The following is a 26,591-nucleotide window of genomic DNA, read 5'->3' on the forward strand; positions in this document are numbered from 1 at the left end:
TAAATAGAAAATAATAATAACAATTGCAACAATAATATTACATATTATTGCAACAAACATTAATAATATAATATTACATAATTTTATTTTGAATTTTTTATTATTTCCCATGTTGCGCCGCGACTGCTACTAGCTTACATATATTTGATTTTAATCAAATATATATATAATACGCCGAGAGATATCCTTCTCGAGGCGCCTATTTTTATCATGTACCCTGAACTCTAATAGGCGCCTCGAGAAAGATATCTCGAGGCGTATTATATATATATTTGATTAAAATCAAATATATGTAAGCTAGTTTAGCAAACAATTACCAAATAGAATAGATTAACAATATGTAAAAATTATAATAATTCAAACTCAAGTTTGTAGAGTGTTGTGGGACTTGACACGTTTCACAACAAACCTTTCATTAATTCTCGAACTGATTCTTGTTCCATGTGAGAATCTCCTTTCATAATTCGAGCATTTCCAACCAAAAAATATTAAAAAAAAAAGGTTTTCCGATTAATTCGACAAAAAATTTTTTATAGAAAAATTATAAACGCCAAGAACTGTCGCTTTCCTCAATTTCGTCATTCAGGTAAATATGCTAGAAGCAATGCATAGCGAAAGTTTGGTACAGGGATAAGAAATTCCCAAGAACATACATTTATATAGATTTCCCACGTTCGCCATTTTTCTGATTTTCCACGTTCGCCATTTTTCTGATTTTTCCACGTTCAACATTTTTCTTTCTTTTTCTTGGTGGCAGTTACTTCCTTCCATACCCAAACACTCAACATAACAAAATCCGAACAGTAATTTTTTCACCTTTACAAGATTGCCGTTTGCTTGTAATTTCATTTCTGGTGGATCTCTCTCTGGATTTCCAGATTTCTCTCAAAACCAAATTCCGTTATGTATCCGAAAGCGGTTTTTTGTCAACAACACAATTTTCCTTCACAAATCGAAACATAGAAAGCTCGTATTATCAAGCCACACGTAATCATGTTAGAGCCAAAATTCCCTGTGTAACAAGGGTTGCATATTGGCTGCGGTTGCAGCTTCAAGGTGAGGGTTTTATCAGCAAACTTATAGTAATGAGAGGTTTTGTATTTTGGGTGGGATTAGGGTTTTGAGTAATTGGGTTGGATTATGAATACAACGAATCATGTACAAGAACCAGCTGCAGGAACTTGCTCAGAGGAGCTGTTTCAATCTCCCATCGTATTTCTGCATACGAGAAGGCCCCGATCATGCCCCTCGATTTAAGGCTGTTGTCACTTTTAATGGCGAGACTTTCGAGAGCCCCAAATTTTACACCACATTACGACAGGCCGAGCACGCGGCTGCAGAAGTCGCTCTCAGTACACTTTCTCGAAGAGGACCTTCACAGTCGCTTGCCGCAAGAATCCTAGTAAGTATACAAGCCATTTCTTTCTTTTCCTAATTGTTATGCTCGGTAGATTGAAATCAAGATGTCCAACCCATAAAACCCCAAATCTTCACTTCCAATGGGAAACAAAACACTTCTGTAGGTGACTTTTTTTGATAAAAAAAAACATATCTTGTTGCATGCGATGAACTCGTGGAAATCACTGAGGCTTCCGTACTGGAGATTATTGTTTAAATCGTCCCAGATGTGTTATATGCTAGTGTATACAAATATTGGGAGTGTTGAAATTGTGTAATCTACCACATCCGAATTTGGGTGTTTGGACACACTGTAGGAGCCCACCAATCTGATGGACATCCAATTTTGAGGTTATGCATTGGATGTAACCTACCCGAATCAATGAGGCGATGAATTTGATGGACATCCAAGAATGGATGAGGCCATGAATTTGACAGACATGCCAAGAATGAATGAGGCCTTGAATTTGACGGGCATCCAATTCTGGGTTTATGTTGTCAATGTAAAGTACCCCAATCAACGAGGCCATGAATTTGGTAGACATCCAATTCTTGGTGGTGTACCCCCAGAGGATGAGGCTATAAATTTAACAAAAGAGGTTCCCCTGGGTTGTTACGTCTAAGCCAGAGTACCGCTGTTGAGAAAAACTTACCAATTAAAAAAACAAGAGAAAAAAAGAGCATATTGAGGCTATAAATTTAACAAAAGAGGTTCCCCTGGGTTGTTACGTCTAAGCCAGAGTACCGCTGTTGAGAAAAACTTACCAATTTAAAAACCAAGAGAAAAAAAGTGCATATCCATAGATCAACATAGCCATAAAGAAAGCAGAAATTTGGCATTTTTTGATTAGAAATTGATGTCAAGTTCTTTGTATTGAAGAGCCACTAATGTTGTGGCAAGAGTTTGCTGCCCTAGTGGATAACTTGTGAAACTGTTGTCCCTACAGAAAAATTTAAATGCTGTATTAGATTTAATCGATAGGAAAAGTTGTATTCGAAGTATAAAGAAGACAATTGGATGTGAATCGAATTATAATATTAGAGTAAATTTTAGTTTATTTAAAGAGGTAGGTTTGTTTGAAATTAACTAAGAACCAGAGCTGGTTGATGGGACTGGAAAGGTACAACCATCTTAGAATAGACAGCAGGTTTTTTCTTGTCATCACTATAAAATGATCTAATCTTCTCTAAAAAGTGATTGAATTGTCTCCAAAGAAATTAAAGGAAAAGTTAAAATTTGAACTTTTGACCACAGCATGTGAGGAAAACTAGCTGAAAATAAACATTGTATTCACAGAAAAGGCATTTATTGGGCTGTCAATTTGAAAGATGTCTCTAAGACAGAAGATTGAATGTGAAATTTAAGTTTATCTGAAGAGCTACCAGTTGCATGGCCAGAGGTTGCACAAATTTTACTTGATGTGCCAGGTGCCACTAGTTGTTTGAGTATTCAACCGTTCATCTGGTTGGATCTTTTCAAATGTTATGTAACAATAAATGAAAGTTAAGTCAGTTCTGGTTTTTAAGTTAACTTTTATGCTCCCATGTTTAATAATTAGGAAAATTCAACTAAGCATAAGGCTTTAGCTCAAGCCCAGTTCTGTTTGCTGCATGCAGTTATGGCATGGAGGAGAAGCAAGCACCTGGCATTTGAAGTGAGGCTTATGTTTTTTATGCAATTGAAATAACTGCATGAGATGGCATTTACCTGTCTTTTGTGTTTTATTTGAGTTGGTACTAGCGTTTTGAAATTGGTCTGATGTTGCACGTAAAAGTGGAATCAGTGCACGAGAGTGAGATTAATGGACTTCCTTTAAAAATAAATTATGCTTGGATCAACATAGCCCACTATGTCATGCAAATCAAATCAGAAATACAGCTCTATTTGAAAAGCTACTGATGCAATGGCCAGAAGTTGCTGTTTCCCCTGTAGAGTTGTAGGGCTGCAAGTTGTAATGAATGTCAAAGCACATCATTGCCAATCTGTGTAAAACCATTGTATTTGAGATGAAACTGTGGTGGGAATTGAAATTTTGAGGCGGGGTTTTAACTTACAACTCTTGTAGTTACATATGCAATCACCAGGGCACCTAGTATCCCTAGTAATTTGGGCTGCATCCTTTTTCTGGCATGGAGGTGATGTGATGCTATGACATTTGGGCTTGGGCTTATGTTGCATCTGCAAGCATTATAGCTGTGCATTTGCTGGTATTTTCACTGCCTTTCAAGTATTGGTGACTTGGCACCAAAGAATTCAAAATTTTGAAGAGTTCTTATGTTTAGCGCACAATGGAATTACTGTGGGAGACTTAAGTTGGTGTTCAAGCTAGATTGGGTGAATTATCAACCGTACAATGAAAGCAGCTTATGAATTTAGAATTATGGCCTATGTTACCAGTAATGGGAAATTGACAAGAATCAGGAGATGGAATATGGGGCAGAAATGAAGCATGGAATGGTTTCTTTGTGAGAAATGATTCAGGTTCTTAGTATAAAAATATAAATGATGTACCAAGAAAAAAGCTGTTTTAAACTTTTATTACTTAATTGGTCATGGCCGATTGACGACTAATATGTCTATAATGCATAAACTACCCGGAAAATTACAATATACAAATACATTATTGCTTTAAAATGGCACTGATCCCTAGTTTATAACTGATGAATACATCATACAACCTAGTATGAAGTTTGAGAAATTTTCTAGTGTCATATTGATAAAGTTAAATGTTTTAAAATAGACACAAATCAATATTGAGATCATAATAACTATGATCTGTGATGAAAAAGAAATTTGGCTTGACTTATTGACGCTTTTAATATCAGACCAATGCCAGCATCATCCTCTAGCAGTTGTCCTCACGTTTCATAGCAAATGGGGAGTAAGAAATGTGAAAAACAGCAGTATGGAGTTCTTCAGTTGGGCTTCTGTTTGCAAGATTATAACAATGGCTTCGTGACTTCTAATATCACTTACTGACCATAGATTAAGTTAAGTTTGGTTAAGATATAGACATGTATCCCATGGTGGTGAATGTAAAAAATAAAGTAACTCTTTGATTCTTGACATAGAATCAGGGTGAGAACAGTTTGAATATGATCACTTTCCTTGCAGGTCTGCCCTTTTCTATTGTTGGAGCTGGGAAGAACTTCACATCTGATATAAGAATTTATTGAAAATAACAGTTTGCAAATGGAGTTTAAGGAATCATTTCTGATGAACCTTATTTGACCAACAGGATGAAACTGGAGTTTGCAAGAATCTGTTACAGGAGATGGCTCAAAGGGCTGGAGTTCCTTTACCTGTATATACAACAACAAGGTCAGGGCCAGGACATCTGCCAGTCTTTACATGTTCTGTGGAAGTGGCTGGAATGACCTTTTCAGGTGAAGCTGCAAAATCAAAAAAGCAGGCTGAAAAGAATGCTGCTATGGTTGCTTGGTCTTCGCTTAAACAACGTAAGTTTCTATCTACAAGTGATTTCTGATGTCTAGTGTAATGTTTATTGAGTTTATGTGCCTCCCATGATTGTATTTGCTTTGGGATGGTTGTATTGTGTTTACTTATTGCTGTCTTTTCAGATGTGTTGGGCTGCTGATGCAATTTCTGAACTTATTCTGAATATTTTAGCAACATTCAATATCCTTGGGTTTATATTGAAGCATAAAATGAATCTGAAAGCTTCTTGTAATTTCGGGATCATCTTAGTGGGCAAAATTTCTATTGTTTTTTGGTGGCCGGGGAAAGAAGAGCAATTTAACTTATGGAAGCTGTTAATATCCTTGGTAGTTTGGTTAGATTAAACCTCATCATTGGATGAAATAGTATGCCCATCCAATATTCTGAATATTTTAGGAACATTCAATATCCTTGGGTTTATATTGAAGTATAAAATGAATCTGAAAGCTGCTTGCAATTTCAGGAACAACTTAGTGGGCAAAATTCCTATTGTTTTTTGGTGGCCAGGTAAAGAAGAGCAATTTAACTTATGAGGCTGCTAATATCTTTGGTAGTTAGGTTAGCCTAAGCCTCATCATTGGAGGAAATAGCATGCCAAGTGCCACTGCTTGAGTTTAATTTGCTATACAAATTTGTTCTTGGGATCTATACTTTTGTGATCAAAATGCCAGAAAGATGATAGACGAATGTATGAAATTCCAAGGTAGATTGACTTGGAAAAGAAGTATTTGCTTCACATATGATAAATAATCACATGGCCTTCTTGAGTAACAAAACATTTATAATAGTGGGACATGGCTGTTGGTTATGCTTGCATGACTCATTAACTTAATAATTATTGTGTTAATCCTAATTGGAAGGCTGATCACAAGTTTCTTTAAAGCATGGAAGAATGATATTTGACAATCTTTCTGTATTGAATAGAACAAGTTTAAGAACGTCATGTATCTGTATCAGTACTCATTTCAGTATTAGAGCTTTATATGGAGACATCTAAATTGAGAGTCGTTTAGCGCCACTAAAGCAGAATCCTCTATAAGGAAGCCATCCATTTTAAGGCAGAATAATTTGTATGAAAACTAATTAATGAACTTTCTATGTCAATCTGTAATAACTACATTTGTAAAACTTTGATGTTTACAGGCTTCATTAATGAATAGATTGGCATTCCTGCTTCTTGTTGCACTCATTTGGTATGAAATGTGAATATTTAGTCAGCTGAACCATCACAATAAATAGGCAATGTTTCCCCTCTGTTTTTTTCAACCTTGTGATCACCCTGTGGTATTCAAGAAAATATAGAAAGCCTGGATTTTTGAGCATTTCCTGTTTACTCTTTTGGCATACAATCATCCTCATACCCCCTTCATGTGATCTTTTTAAAAAAGCTTTCTTTTAGCTCTTGAGGAATGCTACTTTCCTTACAGATAGCATTACATGGAACTCATCAAGTACTTTGCTTTGAATGTGGGGTGCATGGCAAGCACATTCATTTCTTTTTCCCAGGAAATTTAATTCTTCCATATGTACCATATGAATGTAATGATGCTTGCACAAATTTTTAAATTAAGATTTCCAATCTATTAATCATTGCCATAATGTGGTTTGAATTTCATTAGCTCACTTTGACTGAAATAGTAGTCTTGCATCTCATACTTCATTCAGCAGTCATTTGTGAGAAAGCATTGGTGGCTTCATAATTCTTCTGCCTTTTATAGGATATATTAAAGCCATAAAATTTTGTGAGGTTGAGCTACGTTTGTTGCATTGGATTGAGTTTTTTTTAACAGAAGAACCAGAGTCTGTAATGGTTGGTGTTGATATTGTACTTGTTGCCCGATAATGACTTTCTGTACTTATGATATTGATGTTGCAGAAGATTTCTTCATTGCATGTAGGTTTTAATAAACAATTGGTCACCTGCTTTTGTATGAAGACCACACCATTTCTGACTTCATAGCACCATGTTCTATGCTGAATGTTTATGAGAATTAGGTAGGGAAATCCTTAGATCAGTTATCATCTCAAACCTTTCCTTCACTCATGAACTTTTTGGCTGTTTTGTTTCATTGAAAGGACATAAATTTCAACAAATCCGTAAGCATTCTTGTTTTGATGCACAGTAGCCCTTAACAGATATCTGCTTCATATAGGTTAACTACTCAAGGTTCACTTATTAATTCTTTTGTGATCTTCTGTACAAGAATTGGTTACTTGTGAAATTTTTCTCTGTGCAAGATTGGTTGTTGTCCACCTTGCTTTAGAAACCATTAGATGAACACCTTGTATAATTTTGACGTTACAATGTGGGCTACCTATCTTAAGAACAATCAAAGGATTGGGATTGTAATAAATGGAAACTTGATGTAAAAATTGTAATAACTAATTTTAGCATAAAGTTGTCTTCCATTTGAGAACATTGTTTTTTTTTTGTTTGTAGAAAGAAATAATATATTTGCAACTTCACCCATATCTAACAAAACTGAAATACATGAAATCGGGAATTGACTGATTCAACTTCCCAATGGAAACTTATGAATCAAGTCAAACTATCAATAAGCCAAGAAACCCTTAATCAAGTCAAACTATCAATGAGCCAAGAAACCCTTAATTACGATATCTCAAACACACTCAGAGGTACCATGTCTAACTACAGAAAGAAAATCCAATGAATATAATGAGATTTCAACATTTTGTTGAGAATAAACTCCTTTTATAGATAACAAGAGCCTCCAAATGCAATCTTTCTGCTTCTGTCATTCTTCCTATGCATCTGGTAGTGAATCCACAATCCTCCCAAAGTCTTTTTGGATTCCATTTGTTTAATGATGAGAATTACAGTGAAAGCCAATTTATCTTCTTCAATCTTTGAAGCTGCAACTTCCAAATTCTTGAACATCTCTACAGTCCTAATGTTTTGCTATCTTGTCCTTCTTCAGATGAGCAAATTCATTGCCTTAAGGAATCAAGTCTGCAGTCTAATCCAAACTGCTGGAGGTAGGGTACTGAAGGGGGAAGGAACATGAGGAAACCTCCCATTGTTTCTTTTCACAAAATGAGCATTTGGGCGTCCCACATTTGAAACCCAATTTTGCATTTGAAATGTGTCATATCTCAAAGGAAACTTAGATGGGCAATTGGCCAATTTATGCCCAATTGGTTTCACTGGAAGCATCTGTAGGGAAGAAAAGAGATCTTTGTTGATCTTCTTAGAAAAATGACATTTTGTAGATGTATTCTATTAGAATTATAAATTTCTCCATTTTCATCAAGCATTTGAAACTCTCAGTATCAACCACTGCATCTCTGTTAGTATCAAGCGCTACATTACAAATTTTCTTTCTTACAAGAAATATAACCATTTGATGTGATGCTCCCCTTAATGTGATAGACCTAAATCATTTGACACTTGTAACCCCCTTTCCAAATTTATTATGGGGTCTATTATATGGGGGCAATCATTTTCTTATCTTCTTTTAGGGAGAGTTGTTTGTGTTGAGACATGGACCAGCTAGGACTCGAACCTAGGACCTTCCATACGCTGCTGGAGTGGTCTACCACTGAGCTACTGGCCCCTCTTGGACCAGTCCATCGTCGGTCCGGGTGTGGCTTATTTCCAACACCAACACCTCCCCTTAAGCCACACCTCTCGTGTGCTTGGGGCTCCTAGCCTAGACCTGGCTCTGATACTATGTTGAGACATGGGCCAATAGCTCAGTGGTAGAGCACTCCAGCAGCGTATGGAAGGTCCTAGGTTCGAGTCCTAGCTGGTCCATGTCTCAACAGTTTGCAAGATTGAAAGATTGTTGTTATTGATCCTTGACTGCAAGAACCTTGATATTTTGATGATATTAATTAAAACTTCAATTTTCTGAGGATCACATCTTTAAAGATCTAGAGATGATGTAATCCTGTGTAATCTTTCCAAACCAGTGTAATTGAAGGGGAGAAGTGCTGGCTTTGATGAGCTTCCCCAAAGGGGTAGCAGAGGAGGTCGTAGGAGGAGAAGCAAGTAGTTTGAGCATGGAGTAGGTGATGTGGTTCTTAACAACAGCCAAGTCTTTGGCCACCAGTTTGACTTCTTTTGATCGAGTCTCTTGTATTCAGCTAATTGGTTCTTAATGAATGAGCAATCCAATCCTGTTTGGAATGGGTGATGGCCATGGCAGTTTTAAATACAAGAGTGGTTTTAGTCTCCCCAGGATCAGGACGAATGGAAATGGGAACTCAGGGATTTTTAACAACAGATGCGCTTTTGGATTCCTTCTCCAAGCGTAAAACTTCTACATTTATAAGAACTTTGTTGTTTGAGGTAGAGACATAGGTAATGACATGCCAATTAGGCATCTATTCATTGAGATGTTTGTCAGGGTTGACACGAGACTTATTGTTAGCAATGACAGGTTTCTTTGGCTAAGAGCTTTGTAGCCTTAGCTTCACTGTTTATGGAGCTCTTGTAGGTTTTGAGGAGTTTCTGATTTACACAAGAGACCAAGAGGGGCAGATCCAGAACAACAAAGAAAAATCCTGAGAGAAATAAACTGAGGCAAACTGTGGAAAGACAAAGCAAAGAGAGCTTTGAGGACCAACCTAAAACTAAGCTGAATGTCATGCCCCCGATCATGTCATAATGGACGTAATATTAATCTTCACTACCACATCAGAGATAAATAAATAAATTGAGAAAATTGTCTTATTTAAGACTTCTCAATTTTCTAAGACTGATCCCACCCTATCAAATAAGCTGACCCTGCACTGAAGCATAAGACAGCTATACAACCTTGGTCAAAGACTTTATCAAGGAAATACTATGTCAGTTAAGGAGCAGTAAATTAATGTTCGTTAAAAGGAGCAATGATTAATATCAAGGTAACAATGACAATCCATCACTAATAGCGATTAAGATGCTTAGGACAGTGATTGGTTAGTTTAGAAGAGGCATTTCTTAATGAAGACAAATGCCCTTAGCCAAATGGTGTAACCCTATGCCTCTTCTTGAAAGCTACATAAGATGGATCCGCATTGGGGAAGAGGAAAGGAAGCGTCAAACAAGACAACAATAAGAGTTTAATTAGCAATCAAGTAACTGGATAAAACAGCAAGGAAGGTAGATCGATTAACATCAGCACTCACAAGAGCAGATTGACTCCCAATACATATATATATATATATATATATATATATATATATATATATATATATATATATATATATATATATATATATATATATATATATATATATATATAAGCTATCAGGCTGATAGAGATTAGATCAGAAATCCTTATTTATTGCAGGCTGTAGCACTACTATTCAATTGTAGGTAAAATATAGGGTGGTCCCAAAAAGGGGACATTACAATTGGTATCAGAGCATTGTTTCTGCCAGCCTAAGGGACGGAGAATAGTTGATGCAATTTAGTCAAAGGGCTTTAAGGGCTCTAGAGAGGGAATAGAAGAAAATTGCAACAAGCGAAGGCAACACAAGGAGTGAACAAATGGAACGTGAATTTAGGGCTTTTATGGAACAAACAACTCAAGCCCTATAGAATATAAATGCCACCATGAGTACTCCTAGATCCCACTGGGGAAATGGGATAGATGTCACCCCTAACCAATCAGAAAATGACAATAGAACTACATTAAGATCCACCCCAAGAATAACTCAGCCTCCCTTCTTAACTAGGGAAGGGCCGTTGACGGAAGCGGAGGAGATTAACACACCCAATCTTGATTTGAATGAACTTGCCGAAGGATATGCAAGACTGGACCTTGAAGTTCAGAGGAGCATTCCATTCACGATAGGACAAGAAGTACCCATAGAAGGGGAGGGAATCAAACTAATCAAAATTTACAAAACAAAGTAGGTAAATTGACCATGCCTAACTTTAATGGGTCAAGTAAGCTCACGACCCTCCCATGGATCCAAAAACTAGATACCTACTTATCTCTTAACCCCATTTTAGAAGAAGATGCCATTAAATTTGCCATATTGCATCTAGAAGGGGTCACCCATTATTGGTGGCACCATGGCTTAATCACCCAAAACCATCAAAGCATAAAAACCTATGATGCCTTCACAAAAAACTCATTGAGAGGTTTGACCAAAAACATCCTAAAAGTTATTTCAAAGAATTAACAATAATAAGGCAAGAAGGAACCCTCGAAGATTATGTGACAGAGTTCCAAAGACTAGCAATTATGGTTCCCGAAATATTCGAGAAAAGGCTCACCTACCTTTTTATAGAGGGATTATCGGATACCACCCGTGGCCTTTGATCCTACCACTCTACAAGACGCAATCCAAAAGGCATTAAAATTAGACACTATATCTACGAAGGACAAATACCATTCAAAGAATCAACCTTCAAACATTCATAACAAACCTTTTTACAAAAAGGATGAACAACAAAAAGCTTATCTCCCTCTATCTTACAATGAAAGAAAGGAGCTCATAAATAAAGGATTATGTTTCGGATACAAGGGAAAATGGGCATGTTTGTAATCAAGAAAAACTTAAAAGACAACGAGAATACCCAAAAGAGAAAGGTTTGTGCTTCAAATGCAAGGAAGAATGGAGGCTAGGGCACATATGTGGAAAGAGAAGCCAAGCACGTAATATGGAGGCAATATCCGACGAAGAAGCAAAAGGAAACCCAAGTAAGAAAACAAAGTACGATGAAGGAGATCTCAAGAGCATCCAATTGAAAGGAGGGAAAATAAACAAATGGAGCTTTGTGGAGGAAAAAATCTAGTAGTTACGGGCCCCTTCTCGGTTCATGACAGCAAAAAGGTGGGGTTAGGCCCCCTTCTCAGCTCACGACTCATGAGAGCAAAAAGGTGGGGTTCGGACCTCTTCTTGGCTCTAAGTGGCTTATGAGTAGCAAGGTTAGGGTCCCTTCCTGGCTCATGGGAGCAAAAATGTGGGGTTAGGTCCTTTTTCTAGCTCTAATTGGCCTATGAGCAGCAAGGTGGGGTTAGGCTCCCTTCTTGGCTCATGGGAGCAGAAAGGTGAGGTTAGGCCTTCTTTTTGGTTCTAAGTGGCTTATGAGCAGAAAGGTAGGGTTAGGCCCCCTTCCTGGCTCATGGGAGCAGAAAGGTGGGGTTAGGCCCTCTTTTTGGCTCTAAGTAGCTTATGAACAACAAGGTGGGGTTAGGCCCCCTTCCTAGCTCCTAACAAACCCTTTGATGCACTTGCCTTTTGCAAATCCAAATACTTCTTTCTTCCTTCTTTTCCTACCAACCTGTAGGGTAAAAATAAATCAACAGATGCATTCTAATCAATGAGAAGGGATCGACTAATACGTGTATGCTCCATGTCTGCATATATTCATGCGTATGCTTCGTTTTTGGTTCATACCTTATGTGTTCCCAGTGTGTCTACCCCAATGATTACTATAAACATATTCCTATCATCACGAGGTTTTTATTTTCGATTGATCTTAAAATGAGATAACCAAGAGTGAACCAAAAGATATGAATTTATTTAGAAAAGAACAATTTTAGGTCATAGATGTGTGTCATTCTTCTAATCCTCATCTTGATATGTGGAAAGACTCACCTGTGCTTGACTCATTGTCAACCTAATTAGTTTTTACAAAATACAAGATGGCCTTGGTCTTTATCTTTGGAAGATGAGTGTTCCTTATTTGTCCTTTATATGTCTACGTTGCCAATTTTCGTATCTTGTATATTGGACAATGCATCTTGTAGGTGGCAAGGAGTATGTTGATATTGGTACTTCACCTTAATTGATTTTGAAGACATTAGTTTGATAGATTGGGTTATGAAATGTGCAGGGTTTCATGCCACTTCACTGAGAAGCCCTGGTTTTTCTTTGACCAAAAACTTGGTAAACCCTAGTTTTTTTGTTTTGAAAGCATTGATATTTTTTACTTAGAGAATAATTAGGAACCAGAGTAAGATCATCTACTTGGCATCACTTTTAGGGTTTTCGAAATTTCTATGAAGCTTGTGATCTAAGTTGTTGAATTGGGTACGGGTATGTTGGTACATCAATTTTTTTTTGAATACAAGGTTTGAATACACGTCACTTATCAACTATAAAAATCTAAAAATTAAAAATAGAATTTAAATTACCTTCAACTACTCCAAGTTGGAGAAGGTTATGAATATGGCTTGTGACATATGATGATTAGTCACAAACATTTGAATCTCCTCGGCCTTTGTGTAGACTTGTTTGACCCATTCAGTTTGTGTGCCAATTTTTTGCAATATTAAATTGAGTGAGTGGACTGCACATGGTGTCCAAAAAATGTGACTATATGTAGCCTCCACTATAGACCCAACCGCCCCACAATTTTTAGCATTGTTTGTTATGAATTGGACAAAATTTATAGGCCCACCATGCCAATGGATTCTATGAGGATATTGGCAATGAAACTTGCATCTTTTACTTGCCCCTCACAATCCACTACCTTCAAAGGCATCGCCCCTATAGTGGACATTGCTATAACATTGATAAATGGTGTCTATTTTTGCAATCTTTCTATTGTGATGTTTTCAAACATCGCCCCATTGCAAATGGGGACCCCCACTTTTTGCTTAGATTAGGTGTCTTACTTAGGTGTTTTAGTTTGGTTTTAGCTTGGTAGTAGTTCCTAGTCATTAACCCTTGCTTGTGAGAAGAGTTTGGTTTTGTTGGACTGAGATTGAAGACAAATTGCTGGAGGTTGTAGAAAACTTGTCAAAGTCATCAAAGTTGCAAAATTGTTGAAATGCAAGAAAAGTTGCAAAAATGTTAGAAAGTGGAATCTTCCTTGTAGGGTTCGTTTTTCCACCCGTTGACATGTTGGAAGGGGAAAACTTCCTAGTTTCCTTCTAGGAGTTGTTTTTTTTTTGCCCCTTAAAATTGTGTGAATTATCATGAAGGAAAGGAAGTAAGAATGAAACCTTCCTTCTAGAGGTCGATTTTCCACTCTTCCTTGTAGGGTTTTCCACTCCAAATTGTGATGAATTTTCTAGAGCTAAATCAAAACATTCCTTGTAATACAAGGAAATTAAAATCTTCCTTGTGCAAATCGATTTTCCACCCTTGGTCTAATTTGGATGATAAAAAGAAAGTGAAATTTCAAGGCAATGAAATGGAATGAACTTCCTTGTAAAACAAGGAAATTAAACAAGCATTGAATGAATTTGAGAACTTCCTTGTAATACAAGGAAATTGAAGTCTTTCTTCTACATGTGCACATTTCCACTCCTAGTCTTGGCGATTTGAAGAACGATTTTAAGGTCAATTTGAGTGCAATTAAAATCTTCCTTGTAAAACAAGGAAATTTAGACCTTCCTTATCTCGTGTGATCAAACTTCTTTTTAAAACAAGGAAAATTAAGAACTTGTCATGTGCGATTAAACATTGAGCAAATCTTCCTTGTAAAACAAGGAAATTAAAAACTTCCTTGTCTTGAGCGATCAATCTTCCTTGTAATACAAGGAAATTTGAGTGAACTTCCTTATAATACAAGGAAATTAAAACCAAAATTAAAACAAAGGCAAGAAGATCGTGGAAGACTTATTGAGCGCTTCACCTTCCATGATCATTTAAACACAAAGTCACAAGAGGAAGAAGCCGACTTGAGAAATGAAGCAAAAATGCAAATTTTAATTACCAAGCAAAAAACGTTCTAAGGCAAAAGTCGGCTGGTTAAGCAAGGGAAGAGGTGCGGCCTTTGGTTGCAAATGCTTATAAAATAAGGAAGAAGTGCGGCATTAGTTTCAAATCAAATTCAGAATTCTCAAACAAGTTCGCACTAAAAGAGTATTTCCTAATTTGCAACCAGCCAGCGAGATTTTGGAATTCGAAATTCAGATTGCAACCAGATTTTTCCAGCATTTGAAGGGTGAATTTAAAGGCAAATATCGAGCTATTTGGAAGAAGAAGAAAAGGCTGATTGAAGATCAAAGCCTAAATCGTGTGTCAATCAGCAAGACCAATCGAATTATAAGGAGTAGATCTAAGACAAGTTTGTCATCAGCAACTTTACATCTTTAAGGCGAAATTAAGATCTGACTTGGTGCGAACTTGATGAGATCCCCCTTTGTAGGTGATTTTGAGGGAAATTTTCCAGCGTTTCAGTCCTGAATTAGGGCGAATTGCTGCCTGATTTAAGGTGTATTTAAAGTCAGACAGAGAACGAATTTGATAGCAGCCTTATTTGAAGCAAACTTCAGGGTATTTTGACTGATTTCCAGCCCTACTTTAGTGTAAACAGCTGCCAAATAAACTAATTTCCAGTTCAAGGATGGGCGAATTTCCAGCCGAAGGAGCAAGTTGTGTGTAAGAGCAATTATTTTCCTCCATCAAGGAGTGAATTTCAGGTAGCAATCTGTGAATCAGGGGCAGAAGAGGATGAATTCGTGCAATGGAAAACCAGATTTCAAGACAATACATCAAGGAGCATTTTCAGATTTGCATTTTATCATTTTTCAATGTTGTTTCCAGACTGAAAGGGGTTTTAGAGGACTTGATTTATTAGGTGTTTATCCCATTTATTCCTTGATGTTTGATGCAAAATTTTGTTGTTTTTCAGGTTTGACACAAGGTGGCATGAGGAATCAGCCATATGGGCAAGCTTAAGAACTTCAAAGGAGATGCACAAGGAGGCGAATCAAGGATGAGGGACTCAACAACAAGGTCATGCAAGGAGCAGATAGAAGAGGATTCAATGTTGACAAAGACTTTAAAGATTAAGGACTCCACCACGGTAGGCAAACAGCAATATCAAGTCTACCAAGGCGTTCAAAGGCAACATCAAGATTACTCTATCACAACAAGGGAGACCGCTTTGCAAAGGAAGGCTACCATCAAGGTCAATGTCATGATAAGAGGAAGCCTTGATGCAAGGAGAGTGTCAACATTGCAAACATCAAAGGGACAAATTAAGTTTCGAATGTTCATAAGAAAGGAGGACTTAAAGGTTAAAACTTACGAAGATGGAGCAAATGCAAGCAAAATGATGAAGATCAAACATTCAAGGATTACAATCATTACATTAAGATTAAAGAGGTTCAAGCTTTAGCAATGAAATGAGGATACTTTGCAATTACCTTGAATTTCCTTCGAAAATCCAAGGTTACAATCAATATGACATGGGGGAGTTCAAGTCAAAGACGAGTGAGATAGGATGTGCGAGGGGATGATATCACAACATGAAGAAGGATAGGTGAAAGTGATCAAAATAGATAAGATGATGCAATTCGGTAATATCTCCCACTATCATCACATCCGTCATGAAGCTTGGATAATGCTGAGTATCAAGAGATATTGCTCTATCACAAACACTTTGTGATAATCTACAAGATGAGCAAGCTAAGGTTGCGCCTGATCATTATCAACCCGATCACATCACTCTAAGTTAGTGTCTAGATTCAATGTACTTGACTCATCCAACGAGAATAACTAGTACATGTGGAGTCACAAAGTTCAATGTACCTAACCTCATCATTCATTCGTCAGAATTCAAGGATAGACATGTGTCCTATATGATGTAATGATCTCATTGGTCAGAGAAGAGTTTGTTGTAACGAACCCTAATTAGGTTTTTATTTTAAGATCTTGGCCCTTGATATGAGAATCAATCTGAGCCTTTGAATTATAAAGGGACCTCTATATAAGGCTCGGTCTCCTCATTTGTAAAATTTAATAGTTGATCAATAGACAATAGTTCTTTCATAGCAATAAGATAGCAAGTAGAGTAGAGTAGGAGGAGGAAACTTGAAATTGTTGTCAAGTTATGTTGAAATCAATTCAATACTTTCATTTAAGTAATGGTGGATGTATGTGTTGTGTTTCTACATTTTGTAGGTTTCCTTGTTACTTCTCGAATTTAGATAAAGTTCATTGATTATGGTGGAGAAGTGTAATGATATTTGATGAATCCTTCGGTTCATACCATTTACACCTTGTTGATTGCAAGCTGTTTTGCATGGTTAGTCTGAACCTAATTATTATTATTGTGGCTAAGTTCGATTGTGAATACTTCATTTGGATTACGTTAGTATTGGGTATTTGAATGGATTGTTTACAATATGAAGATCTTTCACTACCTTAGGAGATTGCACTCTTTCTATGGCGTTGTGAGCTATCTTTGGTTAAGTAGAAAGTAGTTTCATGAAGGATTTGTCTACCTAAACATCATTCATTATTGTCATTGTCCTTAGGAATTAGAAGTTAGCATAGATTCTCTAAACCCTTTCCCCTTTTGTCCTTTTTTTTCATTTGAGTTTGAATCAGTGTAGGAGAAGAAGCATCACATGATTGATGCATCTAATGTTCATGTTCTAGTTGTAGTTCATAAACATAGTTCCCCTTGGATTACCAGCAATCACATCTATACAATGAGTCTATCCACGTATAAAGTCAAGACCTAACTATCGGAACCTTGGAGTCGTCTTGTTTGATCACATAGTTTAGCATTCGAGAGGTCTTTGTTCAAGAGAGGATAGAATACTTAGTATTTTATTCTGTGTTGCATGGTGTTATGAATGACACATCAACACTTTCCATCCATCAAAAATGAGGGACACATCGGTTTTGGGCCATGTATCCTTGATCACTCTCAATGATGTCTCTATTGAAGCTTTCTCTTTTGCCAATAAGGTGGTTTGCACCTTTTCATATCCAAGACAAACATAACTAGGAGGTGTATTGCAAAAGTTATTCACCATTTCCCATCAATAAGGTGATATAACAATGTTGAAATGAAGCCCATTGCCATAAATGCAATGAACAATGCTCTGATCCGCAACCTCCCTGATTTCATTTTTAAAGGCCTTGTCCAATGGGCCTCTTTTTCATGACTCTGAAACATCTTTTGGTTTAGAAGATGGTGGTGTTGGCATGAAAGGATGTGGGACAGCTGGTTGTGTCAAGCCACCAGGAGGTCTCTTTGAGATTTTCTTGGCAAGAGGATGCACATTACACTTCGATTTGTTACTTCTCATGTCTGCATCCTCTTGTTCTTTAATATAAGACATTATTAGATCATGTGACAACCCTTTCTTATTTGGCCCCCGACAAGCTTTTTTTCCTTGTGAAGGGATGGTGTATAAGTGAGTTTTCACTAAAAAATACGAACTCGTATACTCTATGTTGCAATGGTTACACCGCTAAAGAGAACTCCCACCACCAGACATTTGTTTAATCATTGTTGTATATTGCCAAAGAGGTGACATTGCATCTATTCTAAAAGAACTCTCTTCATTTTGGCCCTAGGCAACTGAACTAGAACTTCCAGTTCCAGCCATTATGTATGAACTTAAAATGAAAAACATTATTGGATTTTTTTTTTTTAAATGGCATAATACCCCTTATTATGCATAAAAAGTTCAAAAAAACATTCGAAACATTAGTTTTTAATTTAAAAACTTGAATTTTTTAAAAAACCTTGAAAAATCTAGAAAAATTATTCAAAACTTGAAAAAAATGAAATATTTACTCACCTTTTGATGGCTAAATCTTCAATTGTCCAATGACTCTTAAGCTTTTGGTGTGCATCTTACTCCTCTGTAGCCTTCACCTTCGGAAAAAAATGATGCAACCTTCAAAACCCAACAATGGCAGCTTGGAGAAAAAAACGTTCTTGGTGTTTTGTGTCTATGATATGAGTTGCAATGACCAAATAGGAGAAAGTTAGGGCGAAATAATGCATTGGTGGGTGTTTTTAAATATTAATTTTTTTTGTTGTTGAAAATTTGACTTTTGGGGTGCCTACATCGGTGGGTTTGCTCGGGTCTGGTCTTGGGGCTGCATCGAAATCGGACCCAAACTTGACTTGAACCCGAACCTGCACTTTTGGTCCTAGAGTTGTACCAGGTAACTTAGCTTGTGATGAATGGCTTGTTTTGATGAGATTTTTAAAGCTGTGTCTTATTTTTGTTCACTAAGTCTCTCCCTTGAGTTGCAAGTGGGTAAAAAAATCCTAGTGTGGGGGTAAACATATTTATTTTCAAACCATAGACTATTTTTCACAATTGTATGGTTTTCTGCCTCCTCACTGAAAGAAACTTGCCTTAAAAGCACTCTTCAAATAGATCTGAGAAAAATCTGAGTCCTTGGCAAAACGGAGAGCTTTTCTTCCTACTCAAGTAGATGTATTAAAAAATTTATTCTCATGGGTGTGAGTGCACTTGGCTCACATTGTGTCCCTTATATTTTTTCTTTTCTTATTTCTTAATTTTTTATAAAAGTTCATGACGGTGCTTTAGGTGTGTATTATTGCCACTTTGTCATAAGTATCAATATGGGCATGCCATGCATGTCTTTTTTTATTCATTTATTTTTTATCTTTTTGTTTTTATAACTCTTTTCGCAAAAACACACCAAGCATAGTAGTATCCATTTAGATGACATTGACATGGCATGGCTAAATTATAAATGGATTTCAATTACCTATGTTTAAAACAAAAAAAACTTGGTAACTAAAAAATGAAGGTTGCATTTGTAAAAATAAAGAAAATTTTGAATTTGATATTTCATGTCAAATATGGTGCATAGTGATTAGAAACAAACATAATATATTAAAAAATTCTAATTATAAAACAACATGGAGTTTTAAATACAATCATTTTACTTTTATGTAAGAGGGTTTATGTTAAAAATATATATTTGATCCTAGAATGATAGGCAAGTGATATGGTTCTTGAGCACAGCCTCCTATTTTAGGAGTAATCCAATGTTTAATACCAAATGCTCTCATTAGGATATAATTAAAAGAAAAAATGTCATTACTGTTAAAAATTTTAAAAGAAAAAACGTCATTATTCCAAGTCAAATGTGAAAAGTTAAAATGCCCTACTCTTAACCCTATACTAAAAATTTCCAGCCTTCTTGCGCTTTAACTTTTAATTTTTCTTCTACTTGGAAAAATGTGGCAAAAAAAGAAATGTATACATAAAAATTTTACAACCATTTTTTGAAAAACTTAGGAAGTAGATGGCAAATGAGGTGGGTGGTGATCACTTGGGGTTAATTGTTGTATTTTGGAGTGTAATGGATGCTGCTATGTCAGACCAAGTGTCCAAAGAGTAGCAGCAAAAAAGTATTCACTACTAGTTTATTTAGAAATCATCACAGCTCAGGAATCATAATAGAAGAAAATGAACAACAATATTACAATAAACACTGCAAGAGCTAGATTATTACAATAGTTTGCACTAAGTTATATTCAATAAGACATCTTGTGCCTTGAAGCAAAAAGTTAGTCCTCCATGGAAACCCAGAGAAAGGAAGAAATTAACAGGACGGAAAAAACATAAAAAATATATAATGAAATGTTTTAACAACATATAAATGCTTGTATAAGCGTGGACTATGGCAAGGCAAAATTGTTTGCAAATGACAACCAGAAAGCAGGAAAATACAAGCTGACTGAAGCAGGATAAATTTTTACGTGTGATTAAGGAAGCTGACATAAGATCCTTCAGGCTATGGTCTAGTGATAAGCTGGGCATTTGTCACAATTATGAACCAAATTCAGAAACCCGTGTGCATGCCCTCAGAGTCTTTGGTCCATGTTAATGCTACTTGATGGTTGTGATGGAGGGTATGGCTTTTGACAAAGATTAAGCTCAGGGTGATATGATGGGCTAGCTGGCCTCTTTCTTAGCTAGAGAAATTCGCTGTAGTGTGTTCAAGATTGTAAATTGTACTAGTAAGGGTGTATGTCTCACTTCAAGTTGCTAAATAGGCCGGTTTATTTAGCAGAAAAAGGAGGCTGATGAAAGAAGAACTTCCACTTTACTTGTTGATGGACCATGTTAAATCTCTTCTGTAGTGCTGCCAAACGATGCTTCTACTGTTTGATTAATGCTTTTATATCATTGATCTCTTTTTGATGTTTAAGTTTTGCAATATCAATGATGACCTTGCTGTGATATAAGAAGCATTAAAGGGTGCTAGTAATTGGAGATTGAGTCTGACTTGCAAGCATTTGAATTGAGCTGCAGATAGATAAATTTGAACTTGACTTGATTTATGGAAAACTAATTTCCATGTGTCGTAAGATGTAGATAAGTAGTTATTTGCAATATTCACCAAGAGCCTTGGATTTGCCATCTGTTTGTGGGTAGGGTGTAAAGAAATTATTGATCTCCAGCACAATGACATAACTCTTACATGGAGTAAGACTGCCATTTTTGAGAAACTCAGCATCTATGAATATTCTATGTTGTATATGTTTGGTTACTTGCAACCTTTCGAGAGAACGTGCTGAGATGGATTCACAAGGTTGAGATAGGATTGGTTGTGGTGTGATTTGCCTTGCTTTTATTTTGGTGGCCTAGTTATGCACATTATCATCATTAGAGCTAAGTTCTACTGACTCGAGCGCGTAGCAACCTTCAAGTTGCAATATTCTTGTATTAGCTGCTATCCTGGCTCAAGTTAGATATGCAAGGCTCTCACAGTAAGGGTAGTTGATCCCTGGAATTGTTATCTAGTACTGTTTATGATTGTTGATGTCATTTATAATTTGTAAGATTTGTCACCTTGACACTTGAGAAAGATGTAAATGTGTAGTAACAATGTCTTTAGGTGTTATGATGCTCAACAATGTTTAAATTGTGTTTTTTGCTAGGGAAAACAGTCTTTTGTTTCCTGTTTGCTGCTTCTATTTGATTACCAAATGAAATGTAGCAGATGGTGCGTCCTTTCATATGCTAACTGTTGTCAAATTTGGACTGCGAATGTATGAAATATGAAGTTTTATGACCAGACTGTGTTACAGTTTCTTTACCCGTCTATTAGTTTTACTCCTAGTAGAGTACCACTACACCACTTTGGCAGAGGTTTAGAATGATCAGCAATGGGTGTTCTTGTGCAAGTGTACAATTCCATGCAATGCTTTGAAGCTTCAATATTTGCAATAGGTTTTATGCAATGTCTCCAATGCCCTTTAACTCTTTCAAACCCACAATAAACATTCCTTATGCTTTACCCAATATCTATAGAGCAGGGAATCTTTTTGTAGCCATTTCTCCCTGAAAATTGGTGTTCTAAATGCCAGAAACATAAAACCACTGCTTGTTAATCTATATTTGTTTAGGGCTTGGCCCGACAGATTAATGAAGGATTTTATTTGGGACCCTCATCCATCATTAGTGTTGGTTGAGGGAAGGATGTTGGAGGAAGAAGGCAATGGGAAGACATTGGAATGTGTGCACACTTATTTATTTGTGGGAGAGGAAATTACATAGATGTAAAATGGTATTTAATAATGATCATGTGTAAATCATTACAACATTATAAACATTGTAATTCTATGTCATACATGAAAACAATCTAAAAGTGGGTGGTCTAAATGAGCTTTTTGAGGAGGCTTTTGAGGAGGCAAGACTTCACAACACAGCTGGTTTCTAACAGAAGAGATGACAGTGAGAGGAACTTGAGGATTGTTAAGGATAGAACTCTTGGTCCCTTAGACTGCTGGTCTCGTGGACATCGTTAACATTCCTTAATTTATTCATACCTTATGTCTAATGGAGGAGATTAGGGCCCTAGGGCACTTGGATGGAGGAGATGGTCTTTTTTCCGCCTTGTTCTTTCTTTTTATGTGAAGTGGAGGCAGCCAACCCTTATGTGTGTAAATGTATTTTGCTCCTCCAATCCAATCTTATGGGAATGAAAGAGAGTACAAGATACATGGCTGGTCAAACATTTACACGAGCTAACAAGTCATTGCCCCTAAGCTTGCTCAAAGCTGGGTCCATGGTTCCATCAATCCCGTCCTCAAATGGGGAGGGGAAATATTGCCTATAGAATATGCTATGTCGATTGCTGTTCTCGTGTGATTGGCTAAGACTGTTGTAGTTCCTTTCTAGGGAGTTCTATGTAGCCAGTACAAATGGGATGTCCTGGAAATTGGTTTTCTGTATATCATTCTGGAGAAACAGAGGCCACCTTACCGAGGTGCAGAGGTGAAAATCCCATCTATGGTTGGGTATATCCATGCCAGTACCTTTCAGATTTCAAGTTGAAACAAAGTTTGGGCAAAACAGTGCCTTATCTGTATGACATTTTGTGATATTTAGCAATGTTTGCAGCCCATGAAACTGCAGCACATTAAGGTGTCTTGACATATAGTTGGTTTGCATATTCAACTGTTGGAAGTTAAATTAACTAAATAGGATGAGTATTGCATATTCTTTTCCATTTTCTTTGTATTTTTAAAAAGTAGAGACAAAATAAAATTGTACACAGAATTTTTATTTTACCATTGAAGCTGCACTCCTGCACTAGTCCAAATGCATTTTTTTTTTACTAGTTTGGAAAACCAATTTCTGTTAACATTTACTTGATGTTTTTATGGAACCAGTAATTGATCGGACTGTATTTCCCACTCTTAGCTTATCCCTTGTCTAAGTTTCCTTTTTAATATCTAAACTCCACTAGTCATTATCATATTCACTAAGCTTAATGTAATAGTTGGCACAAAGTCAACTGTTGGAAATGCTTCAATTGACCTGCTATCTCTAATTTTGTAGAACCCTTTCCCTGTTATTTGGTTTAGATGAACTGGAATACTAAATCTTATTTTGTAGAGCCCTTTCCCTGATATTTGGTTTAAAATATCGAACTGGAATACTAAATCTAGCATTTCTCAACCTAATTTAATAGGCTGGTCTTTCATGTCTGTCCGTGTACTATACTATTTATATTGTAATGAATTTTAGAAAATTGTCTGTCATGATGTTTTCTTTTGCAGTTGGAAGTCAAGCTGGCTCAACATCACGAAGTTCTGAACATGAAGGGAGTGATGAACAAGAGCAGAATGCAATAGCTCGTTTTTTAACGGCTAGACACATGGACGAACAGAGTAGAATTGTTTCTCATAGCCATGTACAGCGAGTTCCATCAAACACAACTAGAATCAGAGTCAGCCCCAACTGGAATGGTTTGGGACAACCTATTTGTGATATGAATTCCCCCTATAATACAAAGGCCTGGGTTGCAGTCGAATTCAATGGTGATGCCATTCAACCTCAAAGGTTTGTTGCTACACAGCATAATCCTTCAAGATGCAGGCCGTTTTATTTCCCATACGCTTTGCATGATGGTCAAACTTCAGTGGCTGGTTGTGGACAATCACTTGAACTTGTACCTTCAAACAGGCTAATTCCTAGCAATTCAAGGAAATTAGTTCCAGTGCAGCTTGGCAATACTCATATGGTTTCTCAGAGCAGGCAAGATGTTCCTATTCCATTGGATGAACACCAACGAGATGAAGAAGAATGGTTTAGAAGCTCAGGTTCATGTATGACATTGAGGCCTGGAACAATTGGGCCAAGCATGCCGGTTAGGCCTACATCTACAAATACATTATACAACGCTTCTAGCTGGTCTCCTTCAGCACAATGGTTGAACATACATCCTACATCTGCTGTAATTGCACGTCCTTATGGTCCGCCAGTTTCTTTAGCACCTCCTGTTAGAGTTCGTTCTGCAGTTGCTGTCAGTTCTGCGCCACCTCGTGTATCTAGATCTGAGGAACATCAAAACAAATCTACTGAGGAAGAGTCTGCAACTTGTCAAGTTTTAAATGAGATCAAATCTTTGAAATTGGAGTAGCACCAATGAATGTCAGTATGGCTTAGCCAGAGTCATCTGTGGAAGTTTATTGGCGAGCCTTACTTTCTTTTTTGCAATTGGATTCAGAAGGTATTGTTTCTATTTGTTACATGTATCATGTAGGGTGTTCTTGTCATGTTTACCTTTGAGCACTGCTTTCTCTCCTACACTAAGGTCATAGCCTTGAAGGTGGAAGTGTCTGTCTACTGTAATTCAATTTATATCTGAATATCCATATGCTTAATTCCCGTGTAGCATATCCTTTTTGAGATTAACGGTATTGATAATTTATTGACTCGTTGGATCATTCTAATAAAGAGTATATGCAAGATGTTTGGGCCTGTTAAATTTATAATTTATTTGCCTGCTATAGAGGCTGGTGCACTAAAAATTTGACATGTTTAGAGGGAGAGTATATGCTTTTACTCTTTCAGAGGATATTTTTTGGATCTAAACGGTTATTTGTAATAAAATAAAAGCAATCCACCTCTTGCAGTGCCAGCCAATGAGATTTGTTTCTTATAGTTTTAGCCTTTAGGCTTTTAGCTGCATTTCTAAATCCTGGATATTGATGATATCACTCAAACTCTGATATTCTTGGCGAGTTAAAAATTTAAAACTGCAAGAAAGGATACTTTGTGAGTGTTTTAGCAATTAGTTTGCTTTTGGACAGAGATAGTAACATGGATTTCCACAATTTGTAGTTGAGATTGCCGAAATATATATCCGTGATTTTTCTGGACATTCAGGAATTTCATTTTCACTTCACTTGCCTAGAGTATGTATTTGTTGAGATCATTTTATTGTATTTTCTGTAGATGCACTTTTACTATTATATTTGTTTTTTGGATGTTTGATTTTCGTTTATAAGATAACTGCTACTTGTCTTAAATTTCATATACTGAGCATTATCTGCCTCAGAGAATATGGATGTGGACACTCTGTTTATGTCTGTTTTGCAACCAATGAAGAGTAGCATGAGCATTTAATGGGATTTGTCAACCATCCGGAAGAATATTTTGAGTGAAGTTATCAGTCAAATAATCATAAATTTTCTTATGATTATGTTATTAAATAGTTTCAACCTTAACCATCTTGCAGAGCCACAAATCCAATCATGGCTGGAAGGAAGGCTGCAATTTTTTTATAACATAAGAACAATAGATTATTGATTTGTCAAGCCACCTATAATTAAAGGGAATTCCTTGCAGGGGCAATTTTTTTCCATGGAGCATACATTGGGCATATATTGTCAGATTTTTCACAAACAAATGTATTTAAAAGTTGGCTTTACGTACTTTTTTAGCCATACAATTAGTTTATCCTAATCTTGCCCTAGGTATTTATTATTTTAGTTTGAATTCATATTTTCTATTTTGACATGTTCCTTATATATTTTGCAAAATATGGGCTGGTACTGATTTTGTATGTTCTAATCTATAATCTGCATTTGAGAAATATATCAAGAATGATCACATACTTAGATTGATTGGTATTAATGTTATTTTTGCATTGTGATTCATCATAGAAGAGCAATTTAATTATTTAGTAGGTCTTTATTTCTGTCATGACATCGAGGCTTCTTTGGATACTCCTATAGATATATCCATCAATTCTTTAGCTTGTATGATTTTTAATTTAAATTTAAAAGTGTCTTCTTCAAGTAAGTATCTCAAGGTTAAGAATTCTTGCATTTCAACATTGGTAGATTCATCTCCAAGTGTTCATATTCAGTCATCTTTTGTCAAGCATCTACCATCTACCATCTACGACAAAGAACATTGATTGTATATTTGTGACATAATTAGTCGTTGGGGGGTTGTGTTGAGTCCTTTCACTTCTACATGCTTGTTAGATCTTTTCTCCTTTGGAGAGTTTTTCCTATAGTTTTTTCCTTTACTCTGTTTGTGAAAGATTTTTTTTATTTGGGTACAACATCACTCATAGTTGGAACCTATGCACCCATACTTGCATCTTTGTATTTTTCTCTCTTTAAGTTGCACTTAAGATGGGTGTTGGTGTGAACATAGTATGTTATCTAACTATTTTTCTTTTAAATCTTATTCACTCTTACATACTTAAAGCTTACTTATGTTATTTACTTTTTGTGTCTCATATCATAGGATTAAGTCACTTATTATGATCTTAG

At 36.4% G+C, this 26,591-nt stretch overlaps 1 protein-coding gene across 1 annotated transcript; it reads left to right on the forward strand.

The window, feature by feature from the left end:
- Positions 1-559: 559 nt before the first annotated feature.
- LOC131057122 (double-stranded RNA-binding protein 3) lies at positions 560-24,846 on the forward strand. Its single transcript, XM_057991306.2, has 3 exons — positions 560-1,402; positions 4,638-4,857; positions 23,580-24,846. The coding sequence occupies exons 1-3, from the start codon at positions 1,157-1,159 to the stop codon at positions 24,440-24,442; spliced, it is 1,329 nt and encodes a 442-aa protein (XP_057847289.1). The 5' UTR covers positions 560-1,156; the 3' UTR covers positions 24,443-24,846.
- Positions 24,847-26,591: the final 1,745 nt, after the last annotated feature.

This window comes from Cryptomeria japonica, chromosome 6 (genome assembly GCF_030272615.1).
Source record: "Cryptomeria japonica chromosome 6, Sugi_1.0, whole genome shotgun sequence".
NCBI classification, from domain to species: domain Eukaryota; kingdom Viridiplantae; phylum Streptophyta; class Pinopsida; order Cupressales; family Cupressaceae; genus Cryptomeria; species Cryptomeria japonica.

Bases quoted from the DNA above. Each gene is read 5' to 3' on its own strand.
- LOC131057122 (XM_057991306.2), top strand. From the start codon at position 1,157: ATGTACAAGAACCAGCTGCAGGAACTTGCTCAGAGGAGCTGTTTCAAT. The intron at 1,403-4,637 runs GTAAGTATACAA...TTTGACCAACAG, and splicing joins CGCTTGCCGCAAGAATCCTA to GATGAAACTGGAGTTTGCAA. The intron at 4,858-23,579 runs GTAAGTTTCTAT...TTTCTTTTGCAG, and splicing joins TTGGTCTTCGCTTAAACAAC to TTGGAAGTCAAGCTGGCTCA.